The 16,310-nt window shown below is 62.8% G+C and overlaps 1 protein-coding gene across 7 annotated transcripts in view; it reads left to right on the top strand.

Annotated features, from left to right (window-relative positions):
• Positions 1–16,310, top strand: part of SARDH (sarcosine dehydrogenase) — a 54,131-nt gene that overhangs the window by 27,279 nt on the left and 10,542 nt on the right. For all 7 annotated transcript variants that reach the window (XM_025051215.1, XM_006918096.3, XM_025051217.1 and 4 more), the window contains 4 exons: positions 2,538–2,676; positions 4,119–4,232; positions 7,453–7,600; positions 11,353–11,446. In XM_025051215.1, the coding sequence (XP_024906983.1) occupies positions 2,538–2,676; positions 4,119–4,232; positions 7,453–7,600; positions 11,353–11,446 (495 nt within the window). The remainder of the gene's footprint in view (positions 1–2,537; positions 2,677–4,118; positions 4,233–7,452; positions 7,601–11,352; positions 11,447–16,310) is intronic.

A 16,310-nucleotide genomic window follows, 5' to 3' on the forward strand; every position in this document is an offset into this window, starting at 1 on the left:
CGTTGGAGAAACGTCTATGCAAATACTTGGCTCGTTTTCACATTGGGTTATTTGTCTTTTTGTTGGGTTACGAGAGTTCTTCGTGGATTCCGGGTGCGAGTCCCTTATCGGATTTGTGGTTTGGAAATATTTCCCCCGTTCTGCGGTCGTCCTTCGCTTCCTTGATGGCGTCGGCGGCAGCTCGGACGTTCTCGGTTTCCACGACGTATGCCGACGTGTTTTTTTTTCGTCCCCGGTTCTTTCGGCACTGTGTTTAAGAGGGCGCTTCCCCGCCCGAGGCCACAGAGATTTTCTCCTCGATGCTCTTCTAAGAGCTTTGCAGGTGTAGCTCTTGTCCTTTGGCGTTCGATGCGTTTCGATTAAGTTTCGTGTGTGGTGTGAGGAAGGGGTCTGGCTCATTCTTTGGCATGGGGGTGCCCCGGTGCCCCGGGGCGGCTGGCCTTTCCCCCATGGATTGGCCTTGGTACTCCCGTCGAAGGTCGTAAATGTGCAGGTCGACTTCTGGACCCCGAGTTCTACTCTGTGTCGACCCTGAGGTTATACCCCACAGTCTGGATTACGGTCGTTCTGTAGTAAGTTTGATATCGGGAAACGTGAGTCCTCCATCTTTATTCTTCATTTTAATGATTGATTTGAGTATTCTGACCCCCCTGCATTTCCATATGAATTTTAGGATCATCTTGCCAATTTCTGCCAAGAAACTGCCTGAGATTTTGATAGAGAGTGTGTTGAATCTGTAGATCAATCTGGAGAGTGCTGTCACCTTAATCGTGAGTCTGCGTTCCGTAAACGTGGGGTGTCTTTTCGTTTATTTAGGTCTTCTTTAATTTCTTTCAAAAATATTTTCTCGCTTCTAGAGTATGAGTTTTACACTTCTATTGTTAAATTTACTCATAGGCATTTAAAAATTCTTTTTGGTGTGTGAATGGAATTATTTTCTTAATTTTATTCGTTTCGTTCATTACCGGTGTATAGACTTACGATAGTGTTTATTTGTCTGTTGTATATCGACCTCGTATCCTGTAACTTTGGTGAACCATTTTCTTTAGTTCTAATAGGGTTTTCAGTGGGTTTTTAGGGTTTTCTATGTGCAGGGTCACATCATCTGCAAATAGAGGTGGTTTTATTTCTTCTCCCATCTAGATGTCTGTCTCCTCCTTGCTAATGTCCCTGGCCAAGATCCAGTACATGCCGAGTAGAAGGTAGCAGAGCGGACAGCGCTGTCTCGCTCTGGAGCTTAGGGGTGACGTTCGGTCTTTCGCCGGGAAGCATGGTGCCAGCTGTGGGATTTTCGTGCACGCCCTTCATCGGGTTGAGGGACTTCCCTTTCGTTCCTAGCTGACTTGGCGTTTTTATCGCGAACAGGTGTTGATTTTTTTTTTCAAACACGTTTCCTGCATCTATTGTGGAGACCGTATGGTTTCCTCCTTTGTTCTTAGTAATATGGTGCATTACGGCATTGACTTTGGGATGTTAACCAAGCAACCTCTCGTTCCAGGGGCAGATCCCACCCGACGGTGGCGCGTGACCCTTTTAACGCGTTGTCGAATTTGGTTTTTGTCGAGGGTGTGTGTATTTACACTCATGAGGTCTACTGGTCCGTGGCTTTCTTCTCATGCCTTTGTCTGCCATGGACACCAGGGGTAACGCTGGCCCCGTGGAATGAGTGGGGAGGCGCGAAGAATTGGCATGAATTCTCTGAATGTTCGGTAAAATGCACCAGTGACGCCGTCTGGGCCTGGGCTTTTCTCCGTGGGGAGTTTCAAATGGCTAGTTCGATCGTTTTGTTTGTCTGTTTGTTCGTTATGAATCTCTTCAGATTTCCTGTCTTCATCAGTCCGTTTCAGCAATTTGTCTTTCCAGGAATTTGTCCATTTTGCGTCTAACTTGTCGGCAGACAGCTGCCCGCCGTTTTCCTTCTGGCCTTGTTTATTTCTGGGGGTGAACGGCAGTGACCTCTCTTTTGCTCATGCTCCGTCTTCTCTCCTTTTTCCGTGTTGGTCTAACTAACCGTTCACCAACTTCGCTGTTGCTGATTTTCTCTCTTCTTTTTCTATTCTCTATTTTACTGATTTCCTTCCTAACGTTTAGTATTTCTTTTCTTCCACTTGCTTTGGGTTTTGTTTCTTCTTCGAGTTTCTCAGGGCGGGAAGTTAAGTTACTGCTTTGAGAGCGTCTTCTCTAAGATCGGCGTTTTTCCATTCTCCGTGTGATTTTTCTGATCCGTTAGGAGTGTGTCGTTTAATTGTATCGATCTGTGAATTTTCCAGTTTTGCTAGGTTCCTAATTTAATTCCATCGTGGTCACGTAGCACATTCTGTATGACTTGAATCGTTTTGAATGTATCGAGTTTTGTTTTATGACTTAGAATCCACCTTGGGGACGTTCCCTGTGCTTGAGAAGAATGTCATGGCACTTCCGAGCTGGAGGGGCGGGAGGGAGGCTCAGAGCGGGCGGGCTCAGAGCCCCAGTGCCCGCGGTGGCAGGGAGGCGCGCCTCTGAGCCGCCGTGGTACCCACCCCCCCGGAACCTTTCAGATCAAGCAGGAGTGCCTGGCCTGCAGAGGCGCTGCCGCCGTGTTTGACATGTCCTACTTCGGCAAGTTCTACCTGGTGGGCTTGGATGCGAGGAAGGCCGCCGACTGGCTGTTCTCTGCCGACGTCAGCCGCCCCCCAGGTATGAGACTTGGGCTGGGCCATGCTCCCCCCGTGCTCCGTGCCAGGCAGAACTCCACAGCACGGCCTCGGGCACTGACACACGGTGGCGAGCTGACCTGGCCCCTCTGGGCTCCTCCAGCACGTGGCTCTGCCCCTCAGTCTGGCCCTGGGCCCCTGGGTCCGGATGCCTCTGCCCTCGCCCCCAAGCCTGGGCCCGGGGGCTGCACGACCTCCGCCCTTCCATCTCCCTCCCTTTCTTCCCTTCAGCTTTGTTCCAGAAAGCACTCGGGGCACCAGGCCCTCAGTAAACGTCCCCTGGGACTGGGGAGCCCCGCTCCAACCCCAGGCACTGCACGGGAGCCCTCTTCCCAAATAGCGTTTCCAGAATTCAAAAAAGGCCGGGATGCTCAGTTAAATTTGAATTTCAGATAAAGAATGGAAACTCTTTTTAGTATAAGTATGTCCCATGCCACACCTGGGATATTCATCTCTTTACTGCCCACCCACCCATCATGTCACCCGCCCATCCAGCCCCCGAAACGCACCCAGCCCCATCTGTCCCCGTTCCCTGGGGTGGCTGTAAGCAACCGGAGTGATCGTCTTACAGTCCTGGAGGCTAAAAGTCCAAAAGCAGAGTCCAGCTGGGGCCACGGCGCTCCCGACACTCCGGGGAGCGGGCTTCCGCCCCTCTCCTCCGTGTCACACTAGTGCCCGCCTCCGGGGTCACACGGCGCCCTCCCCACAGCTCCCTCTTCTCACAGGGACACCAGGCGTAGGCAATCGGGGCCCAGCCCGAGGACCTCATCCTAACGTGACTATGTCTACAGAGACCCTGTTCCCAAATAAGGCCACATTCACAGATACTGGGGGTCAAGGCTCAACACACCTTTGGGGGGGGGCACAGTTCAACCCCTAACACCATCCGCCCAGTCAGCCAACCTACCCACTGACACGAGCACCTCCTGCTCACCTCCGTGAACCTTCCCACGGGGTCCAGCGCCCCCCGCCCGTCCGCCTGCCCAGCAGCCCCTCCTTTTTCCACCTGCTTCTCCATCCGTCCAGCCCCCCTCTGTCCGTGCGCCCTTCCGCCTGCCCGCCACCCTGCCCTCTGTCCACTTCTCCTCCGTGCCTGCCCCAGCCCTTCGTCCACCCGCCCGGCGTCCACCACACGCTCCTTCGGTCGGCGGGCGTTCGCGGAGCTCTGCCAGGCGGGGCGTGGCGCCGGGAGCCCCGGGCTGAACGGGGTGTGAATCCCGCCCCTGAAAGCTTTGGTGGCGGGTGGGTGGGGGTGGGGAGAGTCGAAGAAGAAAGAAGCTTCCGTCCCCCCGGGGGGGCGGTGCTGGGTCACCTGCCCACGCCCTGCCACGTCCCTCGGTCGCGGTGGCATCTCTAGGATGAGGGGCTTTCCAGGCGGCTCACGTGCCATGGGGCCAGCACAGACCCGTCTTCCTCCTGCCCCAGGGTCGACAGTGTACACCTGCATGCTGAACCACCGGGGAGGCACGGAAAGCGACCTGACCGTCAGCCGCCTGGCCCCCAGTCCCCAGGCCTCCCCGCTGACCCCCGCCTTCGAAGGTGAGCGCTGCCCTGGACCGGAGGCGTCTGCTGGGGAGGGACAGGGACGGGCGGCGGAGCCCCGCTCTGTGATCGCCTGGTGCCCGCTGCGGCCGGGCCCGGGGACCAGGGGGCTCGTTCTAGGCTGAACGCGGGCTTCGTTCGGGCGGCGAGGCCGGGGCTCGGAGTTCTCAGTGGCTCTGTCTTTGAACCTGCCCACGCCGTGGCGTTTTGGAGCGGCCGCCATGTAGGTGTGCTCCGCTCTCCCGCCCAGAACAGAGAGGGCCAAGGACAAGGTTGCGTTTCCGGCAGCAGGAGGCCGCCCCTCCTGCCGACGTCTGAGCCGAGTCGGCTTTCTGAGCTCGCACGTACTGCCCGCCTCAGCCGGGCAGACGCTCGGCCCGGGGCCCGCGCCGGTATCCGGCTGGCCCCCTGCAGTCCGTCCGCTCCTGCTTGCATGGCCCTGGCGCCCAGGAGCTCAGTGCCCACTCCTCACTGTCCTGACAGCTATCCTGAACCAGATTGTCTCCTGTCACCTCAACCCCCCGATCCTACCCTTGCTTCATACAGGGGGAGTCTAATCTCTAGCCCCGTAACCCTCCCCTGGGGAAGAAGGCTGCCTGAGATGCGCAGAGAGTGAGAAGCATTGCCTTTCTCCAGGAATGGACCCATCGTCGCCCCTGAGAGACTGGATTAGCAGAGGGAAAAGGTGTCACCTGTAGCTCTCTGCACCGCTGAACTGTGCCGTCCAGGGGAAGGGTCACCGTCAGCCTATTCAGAAAACATGGCGGCCCCAGCTCTGGGCCTGGCTCTGTGCTGCTGGAAACTTAGCTGTGTCCTCCCTGGGACTCAGTCAGGTCCCCAGGGGACAAGCTCTGGCCTGGGCACTGGACGGGGGATGGAGCCAGAAAGAGGGGCTCACTCGTTAATCAGGTCACCTGTCCACGTCAGCCGAAGTCCCTACGTGCCCCTGTGTCAGGCCAGTGTCGGGCACTGAGACACGACAATGAACCAGACGGGCAGGTTCTGGCCGTGCGAAGTTTATACTTCTGGTGGGGACAGGGGTGGTGGGACAAGTTCGTGTCACCGCCCACGGGTCCTTTGGGGTCGGTTTGGGGCTGAGGGCCTCTGGGCCGGCTGCTGAAATCACTGTCATGAGAGTAGCCATGGCCAGCTGGAGGCTGCTGGCAGAGGGTTCTGGGGGTGCAGAGCCTGGGGGCCCTGTCCCCCTGCCGTGGGAGGGGTGGACGCCGGGTAAGTGGTGGGCTTAGCTGGAGCACGTGCGCCTTGTTAGTGGGTGGAGTCGTTTTCCACGTTAGTCCCTTGTCACCTTGTGGAGCCTTTGCCACGGCGGCCGGCAGGGCCTCTGGGACCTCACGGCGGGCTGTGTGACAGACAGACGCAGGGGGAGACTGGAGGGTGCTGGGAGCAAGTGCAGGGGATGGCAGGGGCCGAGGGGCACGGGAGGCCCTGGCGAGCAGCTGGGCCAGGACCAGGAAGGCTTCCTGGAGGAGGTGATGTCTGGCCTCGAGCTTGGAAGGACGGGTAGGAGCCGCCAGCTGGAAAGGCGCAGGGAGACGAGCCAGCCCGTGTGCAGGGCGGGGCCTGGCAGGCGCCTGGCAGGGGCTGGGCGGAGGTCCAAGAGGTGTCTGGACAGGGGCTGGTGGGAACTTTGTTCGGCCTTCGTCCCCCGGGAAGGGGAGGCCCGGGCCCAGCTGAGGTCGCCACCTCAGACAGCGAGTCTAGCCGGGGAGACCGATCAGAGAGACCCAGTGGGGATGCAGGTCCCCAAATCCTGGGCCAGCTCCCGGCTCCGTGGCCCCCCCTCTGAGCCTCGGTTTCCCCATCTGTGAAGTGGAGACAAAATGGCCTCCTTGTGCGTCTGTGGTGAATGAGCACGGGGGGCTGGGGCACCTCCCTGAGCCTCCGTTTCCCCATCCTGGGGATGGGGACCTTGCTCGTCCCCCCTCGCAAGGGGACGTCGTCCCGAAAGCACTTCGTACCTGAGCCAGCCCACGGTTGCACCATGCCCTGCCCTTCTGGATGGTTCTGGTGGATTCTTGGCCCCAGGGTTCGAGGGGCCTCGGCCTCGCCCAGGCGGGGTGGGGGCAGGTGGGGAGTCCAGGCTCTGGAGCTGAGCGTGAGCGGAAGGTGCTAATTGATTCGAGAGGTGTTTTTCCTAGATGCCGGGGCCTCCGAGTCAAATCAAACAGCTGCCCGGCGGGGAGGTGCGTGCGTGGCGGGCTCCTGACCTGCCCGGGCGAGCGCCGTGACCAAGAAGGCACAGTGACGCCTGAGTCACGTCCCGGGAGGCTCTGCCGAGTGCGCCGAAGGTCCCGGGGACCCCCCTAAACACGGAGAACAGGGCGCAGACGTGGTTCTGTCTTCCGCCTTGAAAGCTGTACGGCTCCTGCTCCTAAGAGGCACGTCGTTAACCGCACGTGTTTCATACACGTTAATCGCACCTGTCACTCGGATCGCCACTAAGCCAAGAGGACGCGGCGATTCGCACTCGATCCAGGCTGTGTACAAAGCAACTGTCAATCTGAAATGGGATTTTAATCACCTTTCGTGTCACAGAAGATGTCACTATGTGCCCGTAGCGACCATCCGGTGACACGGGGGGGCATGAGATGACGTCCACATCGCACGGCGCCCAGCGGCGCCCGGAGCCCCTGGAGGCTCCGCCCTCCGATGCTCTCTTTGGGCTTTTTGGTGAGAGGCGGCTGCCCAGCGCAGGCCAGGTCCGCTAGCGCCCGCCCCAGCAAGCCTGACACGGGCGAGGTGGGGAGCCCAGAGGCTGGGGGACGCGGGACGGTGGCCTGAGTCGGGAGCAGGCGAGGCCTGAGGCTGGGAGGGCACAGAGGCTTGTCCGGGGCCTCCCGGCACCGGCCGAGGTGGCCCACGAACCTCTGGTGGCGCGACGGTGTCTCAGCTCCTGCCCTTTCCTGGGTCGGGAGCCTTTGGAAAAGCGGCAAAAGCCTCAGACTCTCCCGGGAAATGCTGCCTTGGCACGTGCGGCCCTCAGGGGGTCCCGCAGCCCGGTCCCCGCCCCCGGGGAGGGTCCGAGTTTGGCCCTGTGCGCCTGAGAACCCAGGGCCCCTGGGGAGGGTCTCACTGCGCTCTGCTCCTTCCCTGTCAAGGAGTGGCATTTGCTTTCTCAGCCCCGAGGCCACAGGCCACCCTCACTGCCCCGCGCCCCGTCCAGCCCCCGGCTCCACGTCTGGTGCTTCTCTTCCAGGGGACGGCTACTACCTGGCCGTGGGCGGCGCCACGGCCCAGCACAACTCGTCCTACATCCTCGCCGTGCTGCAGGACCGGAGGTTCCGGTGCCAGCTCATCGACAGCTCCGAGGCCCTGGGCTTGATCAGCATCCAGGGCCCAGCCAGGTGAGGGGACGGCGGGAAGCCACGCACCCGGGCGCACCCGGGACCCGGTCCCTAGTCCCTCCACCTGGGACCCGTGGGCAGAACTACTTGCTGGCCCACAATGGGACGTTCTGGTTAGCTAAACGAGCTGGTGAACCCAGAGGCGCCGTGCCGGGTCGGTCATTTTCAAAGCACTAAAAACGTGCAGAAAAACCCTTAGCATGAGAATCAGACGAAACCGTACAGTGAGCCAGCATCTGAGGAGCCAGGGCCCGTGGGCCGCCTCTGGGTCGCTGGGAGTCTGGGAATTTCGTGTGCGGAGCCAGGCTGGGGTTCCGCCTGCTCCCGGGGCTGAGAATGGCATCCTGCCCCTCCCTAAACACCTCCCTAAACAGCTCCCTAAACACCTCCGATGACGAGGTCTGTGGGTGGCTCATTCACTCGTTCGTTCATTCCGTAAGTATCTACTGAGCCATGTTCCCATCCACGAGGAACCACAGCCCAGAAGGCCCTGAGGTGCCGGTTTGCAGAGGAGCCACGGGAGGGTCTTAGGCAAAGGGGCACCTGGGCAGGTATGCCCTTTGGGAAGATCCCTCTGGAGAAGGGACCGGGGGATGGGGAGCACATCGTTTTGACAGCCACCAATGGGTACCTGTGATTTGCCAAGTCCTGTGCCAGCATCTCCAAGTGCCCTTTGGGAAGATCCCTCCGGAGAAGGGACCAGGGGATGGGGAGCAAGGGGGGAAGCACATCGTGTTGACAGCCACCAATGGGTGCCTGTGATTTGCCAAGTCCTGTGCCAGCATCTCCAATTCTGATGAGAACCCTCTGAGGTGGTTGCAATTGTACTTATTCTTATCGCTGAAGAAACAGAGGCACAGAGAGGTAGAGGCCTTGGCCCGGGGTCACACAGCTCGTAAGCGCCCAGGCTGGCGGGGATATGGCCCCTTGAGCCCTCCAAAGGCCACACGCCTGAGTCATCACCTTTCCCGAGGAGCTGCAGGCCCTGTGGGAGACGAGGCGCCTGGAGTGGACGCTCCCTCGCTGGCCACAGAGCCCAGGCACGGCCGACGGCAGGAGGCTCGCTCGGGTGCTGGGTCTGTCAGGCCGGGGCGGGGCGGAAGGGGGAAGGAGAGCGTGCTCTGAAAGGGGACACGAAGCCTGCCCAGCGTCAGCGGGAGGAAGAGGGAGGAAAGGCAGGCGCGTCTCCAGCCACGTCGTCCCCAGGCCGGGTGCGGTGCTTTGACGAAGCACGCTGTGCCCAGGAGACATCACTGTTCCCGGGTCCTGCCAGGATCCGAGTCCGGGGGCTCAGACCCAGCCCCGGGGCACATTTTCCCTGGAGCCTCGGAGCTGGCCACACCAGCCGCTCCAGAGCTGTGTCGTGGACGGGCCGACCTCCCTTCCCGGGCTGAGCTGTGGCTGCGCGTGGGCCCGCTCAGGGGCACGGGACAGACGCACAGTAGTGTTCGCTGGATGAATGAGTAGAACCAAGTGTTGGACTTCACGCTGCCTGCGGAGAGCCACGTCTATAAACGGGACATTCGGGCAAAGCCCTGGAGGAGACGGGGGACCTAGCCTTGGAGCTCTCTGGAGGGACAGCGTTCCAGGCAGTGGGGACAGCAGCTGGGGAGTCCCTGAGGCAGGGGGTGCCTGCCTGTCCCAGGAACAGCAGGGAGGTGGGAGGAACAGGGCCCGAGGGGGCGGCGTGGTCAGAGGACCCTGGAGGTGACGGCCTGCAGATCAGAGCCGGCTCTCCCGGGCGAGGGGCCTGAGCAGAGGAAGGACACGGTGAACTTGGGCCTGAACGGGGTCTCCCACGCTGGGCTGTAGGAGGCCTCCGGGGCGGGGGAAGCAGGGCGTTCGAAGAGGGAGTGACACGCTGGGTCCCCGTGGTCGCTCGGGGCCTCGCTGGCCCAACGTCCGCTCAGGAGGCCCCGATGCTGAGGGGCGGGTTCCACCTCCGCCTGGGTGAGCCTGCCCTGCGCTCCTCGGGGGTGAATGGGGTGAATGCAGTCGGGGTCCGGGCCCCTGAGCTGGAGGCCTGGCCCTCGGAAGCCTGGGGCTTCAGTGCCACAGCAATCTTGGCCAGGAATGACTATTTTTAGTGTGGGGGAGGCGGGGGGCAGGGGAGGGAAGGGTGCCAGACAGACGGATCAAGGGACGCCCCGGGGGACAGGCCATCCTTCCTCATTATAAGCTGCTCCAGGCGGACGCGGGTGACGCGGGTGACACGGTGACGCGGGTGACACGGTGACGGCTGCCACGGTCCTCCCCCTGACGATTTCTTACTTTTCTCCTCCAGAGTGTCCTCTCTCTCTCAGAAATAACCCAAAGTTTCCTGTATGAATAATAATGTTCCCACCAGCACCGATCGGGGCTAAACTCCCCGAGTTATGTGGGAAGCTTCTTGCTAGAAAGTTCTGGAAACATTCCATGATTGGGCAGGCCCGTACGTGGCCACTGAGCCCTTGAAGTGTGGCTGCCATGCCTGAATTTTCAATTTTCATCAAATTCAACCCAAGTGGCCCCGCGTGGCTGGCGGCCGTGGCAGGGAAGTGGATGTCGCTGGTGTCACGATCGGCCTCGAGGTGCCTGGCACGTGTTTTCCGGCTCGTTCCCCACAGGGCCCTGAGAGGCGGCATCGCTGACCCCGTGGAGCCGGCGGGGTTACTGAGGCTGGGAGGGGGTGAGTGTAGGAGCTGGGACTCGAACCTGGGACTCTGGCCCGGAGCCCTGGCCCCCGGCACCACACGTTGGCACCCTCGGGGTGGGACAGCCCCCTGGTCCCCAGACCGGGCTCAGTAGCCCGCTCATGCCTTTCCGTCCTGGCCCACTCGATGTGGCTGGATTGGCGCCCGGAGCTGGGGTTCCCCTGGCTCTGTCGGGCCCTTCAAGCCCTGTGGAGAAGACACTGGAGAGCCCATGTCCAGCTGTCCTTGTGGCTGCAGACAGGACGTGCCCGGTGAGGACACGGTCCGGATTCTCGGGGGCTGGCACCACGTGGGCTCCGGGGGGGAAGGGGTCATGTAAGGATCTCGGGGGACGGCAGCTCACTGAGCACCTCCGGCTGGGTGGGCGGGCAGCTCCCGGCACCGTGGGGGTGGCCACCCTGCAGCCCCAGCACCCTTGGGGACCCCTGCGGGACAGAAGTGGGGGCCGTCTCCTGCCGATGGGGCGCTTGCCCTGCAGGGCAAAGCCAGGCTGTTCTCGGTTTACCGAGTGCCCTCTCTGGGGCGGGCACAGCAGAATGGGGGCTCTGTTGGCTTGGAGCTCCAGGTCACTGCAGGTGCAACCCAGTGGGAGCACCTTGGCGGGGGACGCCTGGCCCAGACTCTGGGAGTCAGGGAGGGCTTCCTGCAGGAGGTGACATGGGAGCCAAGCCCCGAAGGACGACTGAGGATTAACAGGGTCGGGGAGGTGGGTGGGGATGCAGAGGGAGGCGGGGGTTCAAGATGCCCAGGAAGTGTGGGGGGTGCGGGCTGGGCCCCCTGTGGAGCAGGTCTGAGCTGGGCAGGCAGCCGCCGGTCCGTCTGCGGAAGGGGCACGGTGGGGCGTGTCTGCCGCGTCCGCCCCACGACTTCCTTCTCTGACTGTGCGTTTGGTGCGTGCTCGTCTTGGTGTGTGCTTGCCTGAGCACCGTGTCTGCCCCACGGGGACAGGGACCTGTCCTGCTCACTGCCACGTCCCCAGTGCCTTTCCAGGGCACACAGCCAGGAGGGCTTGGCGAGTGTGTGTCGACTGACTGTCCGATTGACTCTTTTTGCTCCTAGCCGAGCCATTCTCCAGGAGGTGCTCGATGCGGATCTGAGCAACGAGGCCTTCCCTTTCTCCACCCACAAGCTGGTGACAGCCGCCGGCCACCTGGTAAGTGCCAGCCGTCCCTGCGTTGTGGGTGGCAGCCGTGTGCTACAAGGGTACAAGCCTGGGGCTCTGACTCGGGGGCCTCCGTGCCCTTGGGCAAGTCCATTTACCTCCCTGGACCGCTGTCCCCACTGAGGGTGGGGACCAGGTAGTCCTGCCCACGGCCATCAGGGCTGCCGACCCAAGCTGGGCCTCCCCGGGCTCCGCCCGGTGCCTGGCACACGGGGGGCTCAGGCCAAGATTCTGCCAGGAACGCAGCCTCAGCCTCACCACGTGCACAGCCGCCCACGGTGTCCCCCCCCTCAGAGGCACAGGGCACCCTCCCCCTCAAGTCACGGTGACACATTATTTCCTCTGCCTCCTTGAAAATGACAGGGCTGGGGACAGCTGAGCAATTATGCTGCTCCAGTAGGTCTCCGTGTCCTGTGGGGTGACACTTGGCCTCTGGTTCTGTGCTCCCACCCCCGCCCACCTGGCGTTTGGGGTGTGGGAGGAGGAGGGGCCCCTGGGGGGCACCGCCAGTCCCCAAGGAGCACCCAGAAAGTCCAGGTCCCGGGGCCAGAAGCTTCTGAGACGGTGGGGGGCGTCAGGGCTCCGTCGGGCCCGGGGTCCTCAGAGACCCTGGGGCCGGGATCCGGGTCAGCTCTGGGTCAGCACGTCCCTCTCCTGGGCCTCGGTGTCCTCACAGGACATTAAACACTGTGATCACACTCGGACCCCCGAGGCCGAGGGGAGGAGCAGACGGTAAAAGTAGCCTCAACCGCCGTGGCCACGGGCTCTCTGGGCACCGGGCACCCCAGCACGGTGCGCCCGTGTACCGTCCCTGCCCGCCAGCCCTCACGCGGTGTGGGAGGTCCCCTCACGGGGCTGCCCAGCCCCGGCACTCTGGCACTTGGGAACAGACATTCTGTGTTCGGGGGCCTCCCCGGGTGTTGCGGGCTGTTGAGCAGCATCCCTGATGCCCGGAGCACCCCCAGATGTGACAACCAACACAGTCCAGACGCGAGCGAGTGTCCACGGAGGGCAGAGGCGCCCTGGAGAGCCCCCGCTGCGTGATTAGTGGGGTGGCGGCTCTGCCGGCAGCGGTCGCGGCCAGGTCCACGTGACCTGGGGGGACAGCTGTTTCCCCGGACGGAGCTCAGGGAGGTTGGGTGGGCCGCCCGGGGCCCCCCAGCCATGGAACACGAAAGCACACGGACACGTGTCATGAGCAGACGCGCTGTAGCCGGGCGGGCGGGCCTCGTCTGCTCCTGCGTGTGCGTCCGGGGGCTCAGGGCGAGGGAGCGTTGGTGGGAAGCCATCCTGGCCCGCAGAGGGTCTGGAGGTCCGAGGAGTCTGGGTCCTGTTAGCAAATAAACAGCATTGCGATGACATCGGCGAGGAGCCTGCCAGGGAGGCAGCTCTGCAGAGTGGAGCGGTCTCCGGAGGCCGTGCTGGGGGGGCAGGAAGCTGGGGGGGGTCTCTGTCTAGCTTGCTTCCTGCCTCCTTGGTGCAGAGCTGCGTGCTGGGACCAGAGAGGGTGGGTGCTTTGCGAGAGCGAGCAGCACAGCTCGACCCCAGGTCGCGGTGGCGGCGTCCAGCTGGCCCCGACTGCAGCGCGGGCCCCTTTGGCCCCCGGGGGTCCGTGCAGCGTCCGGCCTTGTCTGGGGCCGGGCTCTGGCTTGTGAAGGAGGAGGCTGGCGTCCACTCAGCCTATGCGTGGCTGGGGGCTCGTGGGGAGGGGACCAGGTGGGAACACTTCCCCTCTAGGCCAGGCCACTCCAGCGAGGCACCTGGAACGTGTTCTCCGACAGCGGGCCCAGCCGCCTCCTGCCCAGCCCGGCCGGCCCGGCCCTGGCCATCTCCCCAGGCCTGGCCCGTGGCTGGCCGGCTGCTCCTTGGGCCAGGAGCCGGGCTGGAGGCACAGAGGCCAGACATCGGGGCGCATCTCTCCTCGGGGTGACAGGCGGCAGACCTGGGGGACCCGGGTCGGGAGAGTGGGGCTGGACGTGGGGGCTCTCCCTCGCCGCCGCCTCCAGCACCGTTCACTGGTTCTGTCGAAAAGCGTTTCATTGCCGTGCAAACGGGCGTGCATCACGATTCCCGCCTGTCACTGCTCGGCCCCGGCACGACCTCGACCGCACTCTGGCACGACCCCTCCGGCTGCGACCCTTGACCTCTCCGAGCCGTCCGTCTCTCCGCCTGGCGCTGGCAGATTCCGGGAGATGGCAGCGCAGAGCTCGCTTGCCAGGCTGGCCGAAGTGGCGACGGCGTTTCGCCGCGAGTCTCGGCGCCTCCGTAAAGTGAGGACAAGTGAACCAGCCCCTAACTCTGCCCGGAGAGAAAGGCGGGGGCCCCTCCCCTAATCCGCCCGTGAACTTTAAAGCAGACGCGGGATCTGTGCGCGTGGCTCCGTTCCCGCGGGGCGTAGCCGGTTCCTCGTCCTTCTAAATGTTCTCCGAGGACCACTGAGTGGCACGTCATCCCCTCTCAGCTCCGTAAGCGGCACCCGGCTCGGATGTGGACGTGGGGATGGGCCGCTTCTCGTCCTCGGAGGGGCTGCGTGTCCCTGCTGGTGCTCCTCCCAGGAGTCTGCTTAGTGACCTAAGGCAGACACCGCAGAACCAGGACCCAGAGACGGAGGGCCCCGGGGGCACGGGCTGGCCCTCCGGGTCATTCCGCAGTGGGCTCCCGCCCGGTTGGTGTTTTCCAGGATGGAGGGCGCGGCCCCGCCCGCCACGAGCTCACGCGCAGCTGAGGCCGGGGGTCAGGAAGGAACCTGATGTCACAGCCCGGCCTGGCTGGAGAGAGGCCCGGGCCTGGCCCTGGCCACGTCCCATGGGGCCGACCTGCAGAGGAGGACGGTCCCAGGGACGTGTTTGCAGGAGGGACAGTCAATCTTGGCAGAAGGTGTGAGAGAGACAGATGGGAGAGAGGCCGGGTGGCACGGGAACTAAGCATGCCACGAGGGGGCCCTGCCCGAGAACTGCCCGCACAGGGCCAGTCGGCAGGCCAGGGCCCCAAAGCAGCTGGCCCCACTGCCTCATCCGGCACTCCGCCCCTCCTCCCAGGGGTCCCCGTCCCACTGCCTCCTGGCCCCATGGCAACGCCAGAGGAGCAGGTGTCCTGGGCCGGCAGACGTGTCACCTCCCCGCCTTCACCCTGCTCGGCCAGAAGCTCATTCCAAGCTTCCCTGAAGGGGACAGTGACGGCCAGCGCTGAGGGCCAGGGGAATGCCGCCTCGCTCCTCAGCAGGACACAGATTTAACGTCAGCAGGGCTGAGCGGCCGGTCCCGCGGGGTCACTGACGTGTCGAGGTGGGAGCCGGGTCGGCACGGACCCCGAGGGCAGAGTCACAGAGCTGGGAGCCGGCAGGCCTGGCTTCGCGTCCTGCCCCGGCCGCCCGGGCCTGTTTCCCCGTCCGCAGCACCAAGGCTGGACAGCGTCTAGTGTCCCCTCCGGGCCCTCCCATGAGTCTGTGCAGACTTCCCGCATCCTCCCGGGTCCAGGGGGTTCCACCTTCTCCTAAGTCAGATCTCGTCTTGGCTGTAGCCTGTGTTGACGCCACAGCCCTCAGCGTGAGGACACACCGGGGCGGAGCGGGGCCCGGCCAAGCATTTATGGGACATCGCTGGGCTCCGGCCAACCAGATGTGCATCCCTGCAGCCGGCAAGGCCTCCCATCCCAGTGCACGGCACGGTGAGGGCCCGAGCCCAGAACCGCAGCCCGGGCCCAGGGGCGGGCGGGCAGGTCCCTGGCGCTGTCCTCTGGGACCCACGCTCACAGCAAACGGACGGGCGCTGTCCCCAGCTGAGTGATGTCCCCAGCCGAGCGGTGTCCTTGTTTTGCAACGATTCCCTGAGACGCTTGGCTCAGCCCCAGGCTTCCATGATCCTCGCATTCCTGGAGGAAGAACAGGGGGCGGGGGGAGCTGTCCCTTCGGCAGCCAACTGACCAGATGTCCCTGCCTCCTACGTGTTGGCCTCAAGGCCAGCGAGGTTCCCGGTGGGAAACGCTGTCCTGGTGTGGTCGCCGGGGCAGACACGGTGTCCCCGGCGCCTCGGCGAGGACGGGGGGTGAGGTGGGATCCCCTCTAGAAAGCTGCAGCCTCTCGGCTGGAAGCTCAGCGTAAGACGTGGCGATAAAGCAAATTTCTTCCGAAAATTAATTCTGGGTCAAAAGAAAATTGAAGTTCTTTTCCTGACGGTGTGAAGTCCCCTCTGTGGACTTGACTGGCTCAGGGTGGAGCGACCTCCACCTCGCACACATCCTGCAGCCAGAGGCCCAGGGGCCAGAGGTCCCACCCTCAGGACACTGCGTTTGCCAGTCGGCATTTGGCCGCTGCCTAAAAGGTCACTTTGCACCATGAGCGCAGACTCGTCGTGGTCCTGGGAGCCAGGCGGGGGCGGGAGCAGGGCCCATGGGCTCGCCGAGGAACCTGCGGCCACCTTCAAGGTGTCCGGGGCGGGCAGTGACGTCTTCTTGTCGTGAGCGCAGGGACAGGGCGTGGCCGGAGGGAGGTTGGTGGCGCTGAGGGACCCTCGGGCGTGCGCCTCAGAGACTCTGCTGTTTCTTCCAGGGCAGAACCGGCGCTTTCTCTGCAGACAGGGTCCCCGGAGGGGGCGCCCATAACTCTCATGGGCAGCTGAAAAACTCAGCCGAGGGGGTGCGAGTTCCTCTGAGGGGCGGCGAGGGGACGGTCGGTGGCCGACCCAGCATTCCCCAGGGCCTGGAGGGTTGTAAAGTTTCTGCACGGCCTTTTAGACCCTCAGAGAGTCAGGTTTGTGAAGGGTCGTTTGGGCATCTTTATTCTTGGAAAATTGATTTTCACTCACCAACCCGTCCATCACCACCATCATCATCATCGCCATCACCATCACCACCATCA

Source organism: Pteropus alecto, unplaced genomic scaffold (assembly GCF_000325575.1).
Source record: "Pteropus alecto unplaced genomic scaffold, ASM32557v1 scaffold67, whole genome shotgun sequence".
NCBI lineage: Eukaryota > Metazoa > Chordata > Mammalia > Chiroptera > Pteropodidae > Pteropus > Pteropus alecto.